We start from the raw sequence: 17,074 nt of genomic DNA, 5'->3' as shown, positions 1-17,074 counted from the left end.
CAGATGAATAATTTCATTTATTACTTACTATGAAATAAACTAATAAGCAGTAGTGAATTTTTAGGCATTTATAAAATTTGATATGTTAAAAGACTAAAAAACTGTGAATCCTAATTCAAATGTAACTTTAAAGTTTATAATTTATTTTAAATAGCAAACAGTTTGTGGTTTTGATTTGTTACGAGCCAATGGACAGTCCTATGTCTGTGATGTCAATGGCTTCAGTTTTGTGAAAAATTCCATGAAGTATTATGATGATTGTGCAAAAATACTTGGGTAAGAATTCTTTCTTTATATTTCTCCTCTTTACCTTTGTTACAGCTAATGCAGACTAGCTATTCAGAGACCAAATTATTGTAAACATCAAATGATCAGGGTCCTGGAAGCGCTCTAGAATAAAAATCAATGTTCATAAAATGACATCCCCAAAGAACTATGCCAAATCCTGAGTTATACTATGGGTTATCAAAGTCAGAGTCATCTATGGCCAATATAGATGATGGCTTAAAGGTATTTTAACTTAAAGATTTAGAAGTGCTATACAGTTATTATTCCAGCTAATTTATTAGATTACTTTGTTCTGCAAGTTTTTGATATATAGATTACAGTTGAAAAAGTTTCATTCTCTTACTTTAGGATATAAAAATGAACACTGATGAAATAAATAACCAGAGTAGAATAGAAATATTTGGAATTCCGGGTTTTTTTGAATGATACTGCTTTCTATAATTATATGTCACTTAAAGATAATCTCATGAGATTATCAAGTGAACCCAAAAGAAATTACTGCATGTAGAAATGCCATTTTTATTTTCTTTGACCTATTTTCTTATACCTTGACTTAGAAGATTCACAAGACAAATAATTTTAAACCATTTCAAAATATATATGACAAAGCCATAAGAAACTTACACTTTAAAATGTATTGTCATCATTGGAGTCAGCTTTTATAGTATATTTTAAAGATTGGTAAACTTCACTTAAGGTGAAATTTGGGGGAGCTTACTAAATTTTAGCATGAATAAATGCTAAATTTAAACAAAACAAAAAATGTTTTATAATTACTTAACATGTTTCCATTGTTAACCCTATTAGTAAAATATAATGGAAATTTGTTTAAAAAGAGCCATGGTATTTAGAGTAACTTCAAAAGTGATCAACAAATAGGTAAGAAATGATCCCTGGGGCACCCGTGTGGCTCAGTCAGTTGAGCATCTGACTCTTGGTTTTGGCTCAGGTCACAGTCTCAGGGTCCTGGGATCGAGCTCCATGTAGGGCTCCATGCTCAGTGGGGAGTCTGTTGGAGATTCTGTCCTTCTCCCTCCACCCCTCCCCCTTCTTGCACACTCTCTCTCTAAATAAATAAATAAAATCTAAAAAAAAAAAGAAATGACCTGTGGCCATAAAGAAGAAGCAAGCAATCTTGGTTTTCAGAATGTATCTGTGAGTAGATTTAATGCAATTATAGTGATTTATTTGACTCCATTGTGATTTATACTTTAAAACTAAATAATAAATAATTCCAAATTTATGGCATCTCTTCAGCGTGTCCTGATGTACCAGTTTAGGACTGCTAATATAATTTTTTAAAATCAGGATTGATTCTTTGAGTTACTTTTTATGTGCTATAATCACAGAATCACTAGTTTGACCTTTTATGATTCTGTGTCGTTAGTCATTGAGTACTGAGTTTTGTCTTAAAATGAACTAATTTCTACTTTTTTCTTTTTGTATCAAAGCAATATTGTAATGCGAGAACTTGCTCCACAATTTCATATCCCCTGGTCAATACCCTTAGAAGCTGAAGATATCCCAATTGTACCAACTACATCTGGAACTATGTAAGTTTGAATATTTTCCTTTAAAGAAATTCCTTGGGTTTTGTACATCGGTCTCTGCTATTACAATAGAGATTAAATTTCTGAATGATTATTGGACACTTTACTGTGTATGTTTTCATATGATTCACTTGGCAGATGGAGAAATAGGTTATATGCTTTTGTGGGGTCCACCTAGACTAAAAATCTTTTATATTGTTAAAAAAAAAAATTCTGGAAAAACAGTCCTGGAAAATGCTTAGTTATAGAACTATTGAATTAAGTCATAAAAATAAAGGAGGTGCCAACAGGTATATCACTTAAAGGTTCATAATCCGTGGTCATACAACTTCTGTATTCTGAGTGTGTAAAGAAAAAATATACAGGTATGTCTTGAGGTAAATTAATTAGACCAATATTGCCAAAGTGTCTAATAACATTCTACTAGTGAAAATTACTGCTTGAAACTCACCTACTACTCAAGTGAGTTGACCAAATGCTTCATATTTATAGCTTAGACGTTTACATTTACCGTGTTAAAAATTCTGAGAAGTCCTGGTTGGGGTGGGAGGACAAAAGAAATTAATTATGTTTTTAAACCAATATTCTAAACTATTTAACATAAAATTTTTTTGGGTAAATCCTGCAGGGTTGTATGCTGTGGCTTACAGTTTGGCATACACTAAAGTATACCCTAGCCTTCTTTCTAAGACATTATTATCTTCTCGTAATTTGAGTTTGAAATACTTGTTCTGTTCTTACAAGGTCAAAATAAATACAGCAACTATAAAGTAAAGCTTTATTTTGCTTTGATTTAATGAAATCTCAGTCTGTAATGATCTATGCTACAGGGCAAGTAGTTAATGAAGTTCCAGGATTGCCATTTGTTTACTTTTATCCCAGTGTGAGTATAGCCATCTCTAGAGAGGAAGCTGATATATAGCTTAATATTACTTCCCCTCCAGCTTCTTAAAATCTTAAGATTGAATTTGATAAAATCAACTGGTTGTTACAAGTACTGTTCTTCATGGGAAAGACCTTGAAATGGTAAAAGATGGCTCTAAACAAATAATGAGATGTTGTATTAGTCTCAATTATATAACAGAAATCTTTGTTAGAAAATTGAGAACTTTTTTTTTATTTTAGGATGGAACTTAGATGTGTCATAGCTGTGATACGTCATGGGGATCGAACACCAAAACAAAAAATGAAAATGGAAGTGAGGCATCAAAAGTATGTTTTAGGGGGAATAATTTAACACTCAGGAGATAATTTAAGATTTATGATAGGTGATTACCTGATTTGATTAATACATCATATAGAAAAACTGTTTTCCCGGGCGTCTGGGTGGCTCAGTTGGTTAAGCGACTGCCTTCGGCTCAGGTCATGATCCTGGAGTCCCGGGATCGAGTCCCGCATCGGGCTACCTGCTCAGCAGGGAGTCTGCTTCTCCCTCTCCCGCTCCCCCCTCTTGTGCTCTTTCTCTCTCTCGCTCTCTCTCAAATAAATAAATAAAATCTTAAAAAAAAAAAAAAAGAAAAACTGTTTTCCCATTTCTTGGCCATTAATTTAAACCACTGGATGCAAACAAAATCCATGTAAAATAATTGTATGTATCAGCATTTGAAAATTATTATGGTAATATCCATCAATTATCGTCCATCTGATCTGGCTTTCATTTACTGTTGTAAAGGCATAAACATCCTTAGATGTTGTGTTTAATCTTGGTTTGTTATTCTCTTCATTGCTTTCTATGAGTCTTTAACCTCTCAACCTTCTAGAAGAAATTAGTAGAATGGAAGTTTATCTTTTTTCTCTTCAGTATTTGATTTGGAAACAATAAAATTTAAAAACCTGAGCCAATCAATATGTGTTGAAACATTTTTTAATATGTATATGTATGCAGTGACTTCAAAGAATATGATACTTAGTATTACAGTCATATACTCAGTTTCCATCATGAGAAAAACTTTTAAAAATGATCTAATGATTGTTAGTTTCATGTGCTCAGGAGAATAGTAACTTTTATCACTCAGTGGAGGAGCAACCTTCTCTAGTGAAAGAGGACACACAGTATTTGAAATCCATAGATCTGAGTCCCGTATCTTCATTTATAAGTGATTTGTGTAAGTGTATAGTGTTAATACTAATTATTGCAAGGAACTAACTGTGCTGTCTTTTTTTATAAGATTTTTTGATCTTTTTGAAAAGTGTGATGGATACAAATCTGGGAAATTAAAACTCAAAAAGCCAAAACAGTTACAGGCAAGTGCATTTTATTTCTTGTTGGTTTTAAATTGCTAATGACAAAGTTACATAAAAATTCAGTTCTTTATTATTTTATAGGAAGTGCTGGACATTGCCCGACAACTTCTTATGGAGCTGGGGCAAAATAATGATTCTGAAATTGAAGAAAACAAGTCAAAACTTGAACAACTTAAGACTGTATTGGAAATGTGAGAATCTTTCTGAAACTCTTAACTTTTATTTTTACAGTGTTCTTTTTTTAATGTATGAGTTTGTTAAATTTCCTTCACAGTTTGATCTTTTTGCACTTTATTGCTGAAGCTGAAGAGAAATTAGTGAAAGTCTAGTGAGATTTTTATTGGTACAGTGAGAAAACAGATGGTTGTTTTGAAGGTTATTGTTTTAGTTTTACTTTTCATTTTGGGATGAGAGGAATTTGGATATTTTATGAAATACTACTTAGGATGAAAGCCAAATTACTAACAGGACCACTGATTAAATGCTGTTTAATTAAAAAACAATTTTGAACTATGTTTTAATCAAGTGAAATTGATAACACCGGTATTCCAATTGTAAGCTTTATATATTTAACCCCTTAGAATCTTATTTCCTTTAATTTTTTAGATGCCCATACATTTATTTTTTTATATTTCTATACTTTGTCATCTCTTCAAAATTGTCTAAGTTTTGTAGAGAAATTTTTTGTATTTTCATTTTTGGTGTGATTAGAATGAGTGAGTACCTATGGTACAGAGATTTTCTGCTAGGATATGTTAGAGAATTCATCAATTAATTAAAAATAGAAGGGCACATTAATATGTAGATTTAGGTTTTCTCTAGATGGATTTTAGTTTTTCTTTAGGAGGTTGCATTGAATACTTACTAAAAATTGTTCTGCTTGTCATTTTGTTTTTCAGGTATGGCCATTTTTCTGGAATAAATCGTAAAGTCCAATTAACTTACCTTCCTCATGGTTGTCCTAAAACATCTAGTGAAGAAGAAGGTATATCACTATTAATGCCTCTTGTGTTTTAATTATGTGTAGGGACTTAACTACTGATTTTACTACCTTTGGACCCTCTTCTGTGTAATAATTTAGGGACTGACATGCTGAATAAAGGAAAAATAAAGTAGAGTTTTGTTAACTTTCTCTTCAATCCTTTAAATAAAGGATAGATTTTATTCTTTTTTTTTTTTTTAATTTTTATTTATTTATTTGACAGAGAGAGAGATAGCGAGAGCAGGAACACAAGCAGGGGGAGTGGGAGAAGGAGAAGCAGGCTTCCTGCCGAGCAGGGAGCCCGATGTGGGACTCGATCCCAGGACCCTGGGATCATGACCTGAGCCGAAGGCAGACGCTTAACGACTGAGCCACCCAGGCGCCCGGGATAGATTTTATTCTTGATCCTTTGAGTAAAGGATAGATTTTATTGTTTTAGAAACTGCTTAGGACTTCCCTTTTACTCTGGGATTGTTTCAGAAAGTTTATTTATAACTACATGTTACTTAATGGACCCCTTTCTTCCTCTTTTGGTAAAAGAGGGCAGAGTATACAGGAAGAAAACTCAAAAAGTACAAAAAGACTGAAAAAATACATAATAAACATGTTTCTAATATAGCTATTTTCCTCCACTGAAAAAGTCAGAATAGGCATTTAAAGAAGGTCAGGTCCATCTCCTAAAGTAGTCAGCATAAAACTCCATAAATTCATTTACCTTTTAAAAGAAAAATGGGCAGGGGCTGGAGAAGCCATTTCATAGAGAAATGTAGATGCCCAATAAAATAATGATAATAGTAGTAGTAACTACTTTTGCCTAACACACTAGCAAAGTATTTTCTTGTTTTATTCTTTTGTCAGATTGATGGTAAGGAATGTTGATGAGAATGCAGTGTGAGCAGATTTCAGTTTATTGGGAGGAGTATAAATTGACATAACTCTTTGTAAAGTCATTTGGCAATATATATTAGAAACTTCAGAAAATGTTCATATGCTTCTATCTTAATTCTACTTAGAAGAATCTATCCCAAGGAAGTGGTCATATATTCAGGGAAAGATTGATCTTTGGGGATATTCACAATGTCATTATTTATAGTGGCATAAATTGAAGTAATGATTGTCTTAAATGCAAGCACAAGTTTGATTATGTTGATCTTTATAAATGTATTTTAAAATTTGACATGTTGCTGTTTTGTCACACTTGTGATTAATAGCAGTACAGATTAATTTCTTATATTTTAATGTTCGTGATAAAAAACATTCAATAAATAATTGAATTGATTGAAAAAGCCTGTTAATTAATTATCCTTCCATAAATTAATATTGGCCTGCATAATAAAGCACATACAACTACTGTCTAGTCCCAGGAAAAAGGTTGATTTCTATCACTTTTAATGAATCATCATTAAGTTTTTTAGCACTTCTATTGCTTATTTTTATTTTTTTAATTTATTTATTTTAATTTTATTTTTTTAAAGATTTTATTCATTTATTTGAGAGAGAGGGGAGACATAGCTAGATCCCAGGGGCTAGAGGGGGCTAGATCCCAGGACCCTGTGATCATGACTTGAGCTGAAGGCAGATGCCAAACTGATTGAGCCACCCAGGCACCCCTTATTGCTTATTTTTAAATTACCTTTGTTTCTGTAGCCCAGTACAGATCTTAGGACATGATAAAGGGCAGATAAATTAAGCATAGAAACTCATTTGCTTGTGGAACTTCCCTTAATATCTGAGAAAATCTTTGGTCGGGAACATAAAGAGATTGCACAATTCCAAATTTAAAAAGCTGCTCTTGGCTACATTTTATTATATATATAATTCATAAATTTAAATTATAATAAATTTCAGGCTTTCTCATCTCACACCTTCCTAAAAATTATGCAAATCATTGATTCCTCATCATAAAAATGTATACACCTTCACTTCAGCTAACATTACCTTTTATGTGAGACTTTTGATACAAAGACAAGATCTTGATCCTTTGGTCAAGGAGCTCTTAATCTAACATCGCTAGCACAACTAAATTAAATATATTGGGCAAATACTATTGGTGTCATGTCACTATGAGACCAGGGAAGGTAGAAACAATACTTCTTTCAGAAAACTGAGAAAGAGCCTTCTTCGTACCGTATGGAAGAGATTTTGAAATTTTAGTAAGATTTTAACAGAAGGAGCAAAGGGTGTTCCTGACAGAAGCAAAAGCCTACAAAGATAGGTATGTTCAAAGGAACAAAATAATTTACATAAAAGCTATATTTCACTGCAGAAGATAGAACAAAGAAAAAATTAATCTTGAAATACGTCTCTTTAAAAGAAACAAACGTGGGACACCTGGGTGGCTCAGTCGTTGAGTGTCTGCCTTCGGCTCAGGTCATGATCCCAGGGTCCTGGGATTGAGCCCTGCATCAGGCTCCCCGCTCAGTGGGGAGTCTGCTTCTCCCTCTCCCACTCCCCCTGCTTGTGTTCCCTCTCTTGCTGTGTCCCTCTCTCTCTGTCAAATAAATAAATAAAATCTTTAAAAAAAAAAAATGAGAAAAAATAAACTTGACATTTGCCTCTCTCCATTCACATGTGTCTTAGACAGCCGAAGAGAAGAACCATCCTTACTTTTGGTTCTAAAATGGGGAGGAGAACTAACTCCTGCAGGCAGGGTCCAGGCTGAAGAACTTGGAAGAGCTTTCAGGTGTATGTATCCTGGAGGTCAAGGTAAATCTTGGCGCTTCTTTAATTTGGTTAAATCTGTGCATTATGTTTTCAAATCTTCGTTTATTTTGCAATGTTACTAAATAGCTTATAGAAATATAGTGAGACAAAAATATAGCTTAAGTGATTTGAGTATTTATTTTCAGGAGATTATGCAGGATTTCCTGGCTGTGGTTTACTGAGATTACATAGTACCTACCGACATGACCTCAAAATATATGCCTCTGATGAGGGACGAGTCCAGATGACTGCAGCTGCTTTTGCAAAGGTACAAGTAAACGTTTCTTAGAATTGCTAGGAATGTCATTGAAGACTTTTTGCTAAGGCAATGTTTAAAAATCCCAAATTTGAAATTTCAAACTCGAGCCCTGAAATGGTGATGGGCTGTATTATTAACCAAGTTTATTGCAAATAGTTAGCTTATACCTTGCGAAATTTGGCATGTAACAAAGTAAATATTAAAATGCTTTCTATTAATTTGCATACTAATTTTAAAATCTGTATTGGCTTTATCCAATATGTTTAGGGGCTCTTAGCTCTAGAAGGAGAGCTTACACCCATTCTTGTTCAGATGGTAAAAAGTGCAAATATGAATGGCCTTTTGGATAGTGACAGTGACTCCTTGAGCAGTTGTCAGCAACGTGTGAAAGCAAGACTTCATGAAATACTTCAGAAAGATAGAGACTTTACTGCTGAAGACTATGAAAAGGTGGGTCTTAGCAAACTCTTACCTTGTGAACTATCATGCACATACAGAAATGTATGTAAAACAAACTTAGAGCCTATCGTATTATAAAGCAAATACTCCTATAGCCACCATCAAGATACAGAAATAGACCATTGGGACACCTCTGACCCCTGTGTGCCCCTTCTCAATGGCAACTCCTTCCCAGTCTCCTAGAATTAATTACTATCCTGACTTATTAGTGCTCTTTTTTATAGTCTTCTCATATCAAGAAACTTATTTGGCTAAGTATGCATCCCTAACTGCTGCAGTCTCCGTTTGGGCTGTTTTCTAAACTTTCATACAATAGAGTAGGTTTTCTTTTATGTTTGGCTTCTTTTGCTCAATATCATGTTTGTGACGTTCATCCATATTTTTGAGAATTTCCATAGTTAATCAGTAATCACTTCTATGTAGTATTTTATTTTAGGGATTGGCAAACTTTTTCTGTAAAAGACCAGATAGTATATTTTAGGCTTTGTGGGTCACATTTGGTCTCTTGTTGCACATTCTTTTTGTTTTTTAACCCACCTTTTAAAAAAGTAAAAACCATTCTTGGCTCATGGGCTATGCCACAGGCCACATTTGGCCTCCAGGCCATAGTTTGATGACCCACGTTGTATTTTATGAATATGCTATAATTTATATAGATTCTTGTATCATTGTTACGGTTTTGTGCTCTTAAAATTAGTACTGTTATGACTGTCATTGTGTATCTACTAGTGCATATGAGCATACATTCTCTTGGATATTCTACGATTGGAATTGTTGTGACCCACAGTATGCTTATGTTTCAGTATGAGTAGGTAATGTCAAACTGTTTCCCAAATTTATTGAACCAACCTACACTTCTACCAGAAATCCAGCAGAATAATAATTATTCTACGTAGTCTCTATTCTTGGTATTCTTGGTATTCTCAGACTATTTGGTTTTGGCCATTCTGAAGGTGGATGTGTAATAGTAGCTCAGTGTGGTTTTAATATTTTTTGACCATTTAGATATCCTTTCATGAGGCCTTCTCTTCAAGTCTCTTGTCCTTTTTTTCTACTGCTTGTCTGTATTTTTCTTAGTGAGTGGTAGAAGTTCTTAAATTATTTTGGATATGAGCCCTTTTTTATATGTATTCTAAATCCTGCCACCTACTCTGAGCCTTCATGATGTCTTTCAATAAGCAGAGGTTCTTATTTTTCATGAATTCCAAGTTTAATTTTTTCCTTTATGCTCTGTGCATTTTTTTATGTAGTCTAATATCTTTTTTTTAATTATTGAAACATAATTGACACACGTTTTATTAGTATCAAGTATACAACGCAGCGATTAGACAGACAAGACTATATGGTTGTGCGGTGCTCAGCACAAGGGTAGCCACCATCTGTCACCACACGACGCTATTAAAATACCATGGACTATATTCCCTGTGCTGTACCGTTTATCCCCATGACTTGCTCATTCAATAACTGGATGCCTGGATCTACCATTCCCCTCTAATTAGAGATCATAAAATATTCTTATGTATGATCTTCAGCACCATATACTGAAAGACTGTCCTTTTCCCTCTACTTTGTGGTACCATCTTTATAATATATATATGTGTGTGGTCTATTTCTATACTATATTCTTTTCTTGATCCTGTGCCACTGAATACAAGATCACCCAAGTCCTACATGGTTCCTTCTTCAAGTTTTTCTTGGCTTTTCTTGCATTTCCATATAAATTTTAAAATAAGCTGTCAAAAATCCTGTTGCAGTATTGATTTACATGGATTGAATCTGTAGTTTCTGAAAATGTATATCTTTTAATATATTTTTAATGCTGTTGTAAATAGTACCTCTAAAAATTTTATTCTCTGATTATTGCTATGTAGAAATAGCTTTTTAATATTGACTTTATATGCATCAACCCTATTGAGCTCATTTATTAGTTTAATAATTTATCTGTAGATTTTTCTTTATCCTTTAAATGCATCCAGGTTTTTTTCCTTCCTTTTGGATCTTGTTTATTATTTTTTTTCTTGTCTTCAGTAACTAGCAGCTTGAAAACAGTGTTAAATAGAAGTGGCATATCTTTTCTTGTCCACGTTCTCAAAGAAAGCTTTTAAGATTTACCCACTAAATGTTTTCTGTAGTTTTTTTTAATAGCTATTCTTTTCAAAATAAGGAAATTCCATTTTGTTCCTGTTTTGCTAAATGAAAAGTTAGTGAATTTTATCATTATTTCCTTTTTATCTCTTGTATCGTATGATTTTTTGGGGGGGATGTAAAGCTATCTTGGTTCCTAGAATAAACTCAACTTTTATATGTATATGTATATATTTTGTTATTGTTGTTGTTAATATATCTCACTGGTTTGGGTTTACTATTTTTTGGTTAGGAGTTTTACAGCTGTGTTCATGAGTCAGGTTGACCTTCACATTTTTATTCTTATGTCTTGCTCTGGTTTCAATATCAGAATTATGCTAGTCTCATAAAATTAGGGAGTCCTATTTTGGGGAAGGAGTTTGTGTACATATCTTTAATTAAATGTTTTATAAAATTTACTAGTAAATCCTATGGGGATTTTCTTTGTGGGAAATCATGTAATCATTGTAATCATGGATTCCAGAGTAATTAGTAATTTTCAGTTACTACGTTTTGTGTCAGTATTAAATTACATTCTTGTAGAAGTTTATCATATCCTCTTTAAATTCTTTGTAACGTCTGCAGGATCTGTAGAGATGTCGCTTTTTGTTTCATAACATTGTACTTTTTTTCTCTTGATCATTTTAACTATGGTTGATGCATTTTATTAGTCCTTTCAAAGAAATATCTTAAATTTGTGGGTCCTCTTTATTATGCACTTGTTTTCCATTTGACTAAATTTGTTTAATATTGTATTTCTTCTACTTCTGTAAACTCGTGTTACTAGCTGTGTGCTTATTAACTCATGAATATTCAGTCTTTTCTAAAATACAGACTTTAGGCTATAAATTTCCCTTTATGACTGCATGCATAAATTTTGAGGTTTGTGCAGTTTGGGATATTTTCTGATTTCCTTTGTGATTTCTTCTTTGATCATAGATTAGTCAGAGGGTTTTTTTTAGAATTTCAAAACCTATGGCATTTGAGTTAAACTTTATTTCTAACTTTATACCATCTTAGTAAAAAAAAAATTCTTCCCGAATTTTTTTGTTTGTTTTTTCTTTCTTCACTGTTGTGTGTGAAAATTTCCCACTCTAATTGTGGATTTTCCTTGTCTTTGTAGTTCTCTTAATCTTTGCTTTACATATTTGATGCCGTGTTATTAGATAGATACAAATTTAGAAACGATATATTTCCATCAGTACTTTTTGCTTGAAAGTTTGAGGTTAATATAGCAACAACAGTTTTTCCCCCTCTTACTTGGTTTTGCATTGTACATCTTTTTTACCTTTTTACTTTCAGACTTTTTGAAATTACATTTTTAGGTGTATCTATTACAATCCGCATATAACTGGGCTTTTTTAAATGTATTATGAAAATCTTTAGGGCAGTTTTATTTACAATATAAATTATTGACAAATTTATATATGAATCCACTATATTTTCAAGGGCTTTATATTTATACTGCCTTTATAATTTTTCTCTCTTCTGTTGTTGAAATTGGTACTTTTTACTTACTTATTTCTCTGTTAGCTTAAAAATTATATTTTATTTTATTTTTTGTTTTGTCATTACCCCAGAGATAATAGTAAGCTTCTATAACTTCTTAAAGTCAAATGTTTATATACATAGTGCTCTTACTCTTCCTGGACAATGCAAGGACTCTAGAAAAATACTATTCAAATGTTAACTTGCATAAGAATCATCGGAAGTCTTGTTAAGAATGCAGATTCTGATTTCTCATATCTGGGTTGGGGACTAGGATTCTGCTTTCAATAAGCTTCCAGTTCATGCCAATGCCTGCTAGTCCTGAAACCATACATTTAGCAGCAAGCCTTAAAATCCTTGTAACATTTGCATAGCCTGCAACTTTTATGCTCTTAATATTGTTTATTTTAATTTTGTATCTTTTAAACTGTACAATGTCATTTTTATTATTCTTTTATGCAGGGAGTTTTTATTTAGATTTATCCATTAATTTGCCCTTTTTTGGTTTTTTGTTTTGTTATATTTCGTTTTAGTAAGCTCCATGCCCAGCGTGGAGCCCAATGAGAGGCTTGAACTCAAGACCCTGAGATCAGGAACGGAGCTGAAAGCCACCCACGTGCCCCTCATTTGCCCTTTAAATTACTTTTTATTCTTTCTGAAGTCCATAGTTTCCATTTAAGAGCATTTACCTTCTGTCTGAACAACTATATTAATTCTATTGGTCTACTGATGGTGAATGCTTTTCTGTCTGAAGATGTTTTTATTTCAACTTTACTTTTTTTTTTTTTTTTTAAAGGAAGGGAGGGTGAGGGGAGGGGCAGAAGAAGAGGGAGAATCTTAAGCAGGCTCCACACCCAGCATTAGAGCCTGACGTGGGGCTCAATCTCGCAACCCTGAGATCATGACCTGAGCTGAAATCAAGAGTTGGACGTTTAACCAACTGAGCCACCCAGGTGCCCCTCAACTTGACTCTATAGGATATTTTCACTGGGTATAGAGTTCTAGGATAGAATTTATTTTCTTTCATTGCATTGAAGATATTGTTACACTCTCTTCTAGCTTCCAGTGTTTCCCTTGAGAAGTCAGTTGTTGATCTTACTGTTATACCTTTGAAGATAGTCTTATTTATTTATTTATTTATTTATTTATTTATAACTCCTTCTGGCCACTTTTAACATTTTTACTTTTGATTTTCAGCAGTTTTTCTGTTGTATGTTTAGATGTAGATTGTTTTTTTTTTTTTTTTAAGATTTTATTTATTTGACAGAGAGAGACACAGCAAGAGAGGGAACACAAGCAGAGGGACAGGGAGAGCTAGAAGCAGGCTTCCCGCTGAACAGGCAGCCTGATGTGGGGCTCGATCCCAGGACCCTGAGATCATGACCTGAGCTGAAGGCAGACGCTTAACGACTGAGCCACCCAGGCGCCCCTAGATTGTTTTTTTAAACTGATCCTGCTAGTAGATTAGGATTCTTGGATCTGTGGTTTCAGTTTTGGGAAGTTGTTTTTATGGTTTTGATTTTTGTCTTTAATGTAGCATCTGTTACCTTCTTCTGGGTCTCTAAATACATGTTTGTTAAAAATTTCTCGGGGCGCCTGGGTGGCTCACGTTGTTAAGCGTCTGCCTTGGGCTCGGGTCATGATCCCGGGGTCCTGGGATTGAGCCCCACATCGGGCTCCCTGCTCAGCGGGAAGCCTGCTTCTCCCTCTCCCATTCCCCCTGCTTGTGTTCCCTCTCTCGCTATCTCTCTCTCTGTCAAATAAATAAATAAAATCTTTAAAAAAAAATTTCTCTTATCATTTTTAAAAATTTTTTTCATCCTTTGGTCTCTATGCTTTATTATGGATAAAATTTTCTCACCAGTCTTCCAATTTACTAAATTTATCTTTGGCTGTATTTAATGTGCTTTTAATTCAGCCAGTGTATTTTTCAATTCTAAAATTTCTTTTTGCTATTTTAATATTTAATTTGTTATTTTTCAGTCATTTGCATTTTTTTATTTTTAGTGTTTTATCTTTTTAAACACAGGAAGTTTCCTCATTTTTCAGGTGTTGTTTTATTTTTATGTTCTTTCTTTTCTTTTTTAATTCAAATATAGTTAATAGTATTTTATTAGTTTCAGGTATACAATATAGAAATTCAGCAGTTAGGGTTATTGCATGTAAATATATGTTGAATGGTTAGAACCATACTGAGTCAGCAGTTTGTCACTATAAGTTAGAGTACTTCTGCTAAATTTTCTCTGTGAGTAATCTAACGATAACTAATCTTTACTATTTTTTAAACATGAAATCCTGAGATTTTTACTTCCTTCTTGATCTTATTACTCTATTTTGGGCATCATCTTAATTTATGATATGGAACTGTTCTCCAGCTATTGGAAAACTTTTTATATTGTTCTCTTGGACAATTAGGCATAACTAGATGTAATATTTACACTTTCCTCATTTGTAGCTTACTCCATCTGGAAGCATTTCTCTTATCAAATCAATGCATTTAATTAAAAATCCTGTGAAGACCTGTGACAAAGTTTATTCCTTGATACAGAGTTTGACTTCTCAAATCAGACATCGAATGGAAGATCCCAAATCATCAGGTAAATATTATGTGTTCCTTGGAACGTGAAACAAATGAAAATTATTATCCAAATACTATAAACATTTTAAAATAAGATGTATCAATCTTAAGAAATTAAGCCTCATACTATTCTAGTTATGGGTTAACATACATCCAGGAGAAGAATAATAGCTAGGTTATGGTTTCTTTTCTCTATGATAGCATGAAAAAGATAATAAAATATTATTATTTGAATAGTTCTGTAGCATTGCCATATAGTTAAGCAGCAAATAGGCAGCATAATAAGAAACAAACAATAAGAAGATGATCTGGGCTCTAACTCTGAGATTAGCCTTGTTGTAACTTGGGCAACTTTGAAATCTAGGATTCTTACTGGTAAAAATAAATCCCTTAAAATGTTTAATTTGTAAGGCTCCTTTCTGCTAAAGACTGTCCATTCTGTTAGTTCTGTGAATCTAGTAAGAAAAGACTAATACTTAAAATTCAGAATTGAAAATAGCCTAAAAGAGTTTTGTTATAATTGTTGTTCTTTTTCTTTTGATGATTGAAGTGTGTAACATACGGGAAGGTCTTTTATAAACCCAAGTCCTAAACCAATTATTTATATCTTTTATTTAGGTCTACAGAATATATGGTTGCTAATGGTATATGACTATGATAACATTCCCTACCTTCTTAACAGTTTTACCTCTGACATTTAAAAAAAGTTTCTAATTATCAACTTTTTGTATATGCCCTTAATCTGATTCTAAGTTTAATATGCTAAATATGTTATGTTGTTTTAGATATTCAGCTTTACCATAGTGAAACATTAGAGCTTATGCTACGTAGATGGTCCAAGTTGGAGAAAGACTTTAAAACAAAGAATGGAAGATATGACATTAGTAAAATCCCTGACATATATGACTGTATAAAATATGATGTCCAGCATAATGGTTCCTTGAAATTAGAAAATACAATGGAATTATATAGGCTTTCGAAGGCATTAGCAGATATTGTTATCCCTCAGGTAAGTAAATCTAGGAATCAGTTTTCTTATAGTGTTTTGTAGATTCTTTTAAAATGTCTATCACTGGATAAAAGACAGTTGATTTTCATCTCCCTATAAAATCCATAAATTTTAAAAGGAAAGTAATTATGAATTTATATTTTAAGCTTTTTATTATATTAAATCATTACTTGATTTTCTAATAGTTTGATTATAGTGACTTTAAAATTTAAGGATTGATACTCCTAAAGAACAATAATATACTAACAAGACAACTGAAAACAGAACAGAATAAATCACTGAAATATTTATTGGCTATTTATTATTTACCTACCAATTCTGTGCTATGGAAGTATGTGACGAGTGGGAGAAAAAGGTAGCTGTGGCCCAATGTAAAGTTTGCAAGTATTTTGAAAAAAAAATTTTTTCTGAGAGAGAGCAGGGAGGGAGGGGCAGAGGGAGAGAGAGAGAATCTTAAGCAGGCTTCACGCCCAGTGCAGAACTTGACGTGGGGCTTGATCTCACAACCCTGAGATCATGACCTGAGCCAAAATCAAGAGTTGGGCACTTAATTGTTACCCAGGCACCCCTTAAAAAATTATTTAGAGGTTGAAGTGTAAGTTGTTATTGGAAGGGTGCAAGTCATGGGTCTTTTCATTTATAGGAGAATAAAAATAAAGGTGTAACCAGAATTCAAATAATTGAAATTAATTAGGCAGAGAATCAGATTGATAATAAAGAGACAAATGACAAGACAAGTGAGATATGTTAGCAGAAAATGGTTCCAGATTCCCTGAGCTGAAATCCAGAGTTGGACACTTACCTGACTGAGCCACCCAGGTGTCCCTCAATTTCTCCAAAATTTGGGATCTGTTTTCAACTCAGTGACTAAAGATTATTTGGATATTATAAAGAGGAGATTGGAGTAGATCAGACATTCCACCTATGAACCAAAGTTAAATAGCAGGGAAAAAATGGAATACATGAAAAATATGAAGATGCTGAACAAAAAGAGCCTTACTTAATAATACATATAAAAATGGTTTAAATAGTATCAGTGGCCCTTAATTTTCACACAAAGTTCAGGAAAAACTACAAACTTTGAAAAACTGGGAATTCAGACAGTACACAACTTACCTATAATTATTTGTGTACATGTTAAAGATTAGCTTATTCTTTCAGCCTGAGAGAACACTGCTTACTTGTTTGGTCAGATGTATAATATAGACAATCTTAGGTATATTGTATGATTCAGTGATTTGCGAAATGAATTCTTTCACCTTTTTTTTTTTTATTCTTATGTTAATCCCCATACATTACATCATTAGTTTTAGATGAAGTGTCCATGATTCATTGTTTGTGCATAACACCCAGTGCTCCATGCAGAATGTGCCCTCCTCAATACCCACCA

The 17,074-nt window shown here is 33.0% G+C and overlaps 1 protein-coding gene across 25 annotated transcripts in view; it reads left to right on the top strand.

Moving 5' to 3' along the window:
* The window catches only part of PPIP5K2 (diphosphoinositol pentakisphosphate kinase 2), a 71,648-nt gene that overhangs the window by 18,497 nt on the left and 36,077 nt on the right, over window positions 1–17,074 (top strand). For 21 of the 25 annotated variants that reach the window (XM_081826491.1, XM_081826490.1, XM_031040407.2 and 18 more), the window contains exons 9-19: window positions 155–276; window positions 1,740–1,841; window positions 2,964–3,050; window positions 4,007–4,082; window positions 4,164–4,273; window positions 4,982–5,067; window positions 7,645–7,770; window positions 7,914–8,035; window positions 8,294–8,476; window positions 14,553–14,694; window positions 15,461–15,684. In XM_081826491.1, coding sequence (XP_081682617.1) covers window positions 155–276; window positions 1,740–1,841; window positions 2,964–3,050; window positions 4,007–4,082; window positions 4,164–4,273; window positions 4,982–5,067; window positions 7,645–7,770; window positions 7,914–8,035; window positions 8,294–8,476; window positions 14,553–14,694; window positions 15,461–15,684 — 1,380 coding nt within the window. The remainder of the gene's footprint in view (window positions 1–154; window positions 277–1,739; window positions 1,842–2,963; window positions 3,051–4,006; window positions 4,083–4,163; window positions 4,274–4,981; window positions 5,068–7,644; window positions 7,771–7,913; window positions 8,036–8,293; window positions 8,477–14,552; window positions 14,695–15,460; window positions 15,685–17,074) is intronic. The other 4 variants (XM_081826489.1, XM_031040477.2, XM_031040458.2 and 1 more) reach the window with 1 other exon arrangement.

The sequence above is a fragment of the Leptonychotes weddellii genome, chromosome 7 (assembly GCF_054177405.1).
Source record: "Leptonychotes weddellii isolate Sample4059 chromosome 7, ASM5417740v2, whole genome shotgun sequence".
Classification (NCBI taxonomy): domain Eukaryota; kingdom Metazoa; phylum Chordata; class Mammalia; order Carnivora; family Phocidae; genus Leptonychotes; species Leptonychotes weddellii.
Note: the sequence above shows the minus strand (reverse complement) of the source record. Positions and strands in the feature narration are given on the sequence as shown.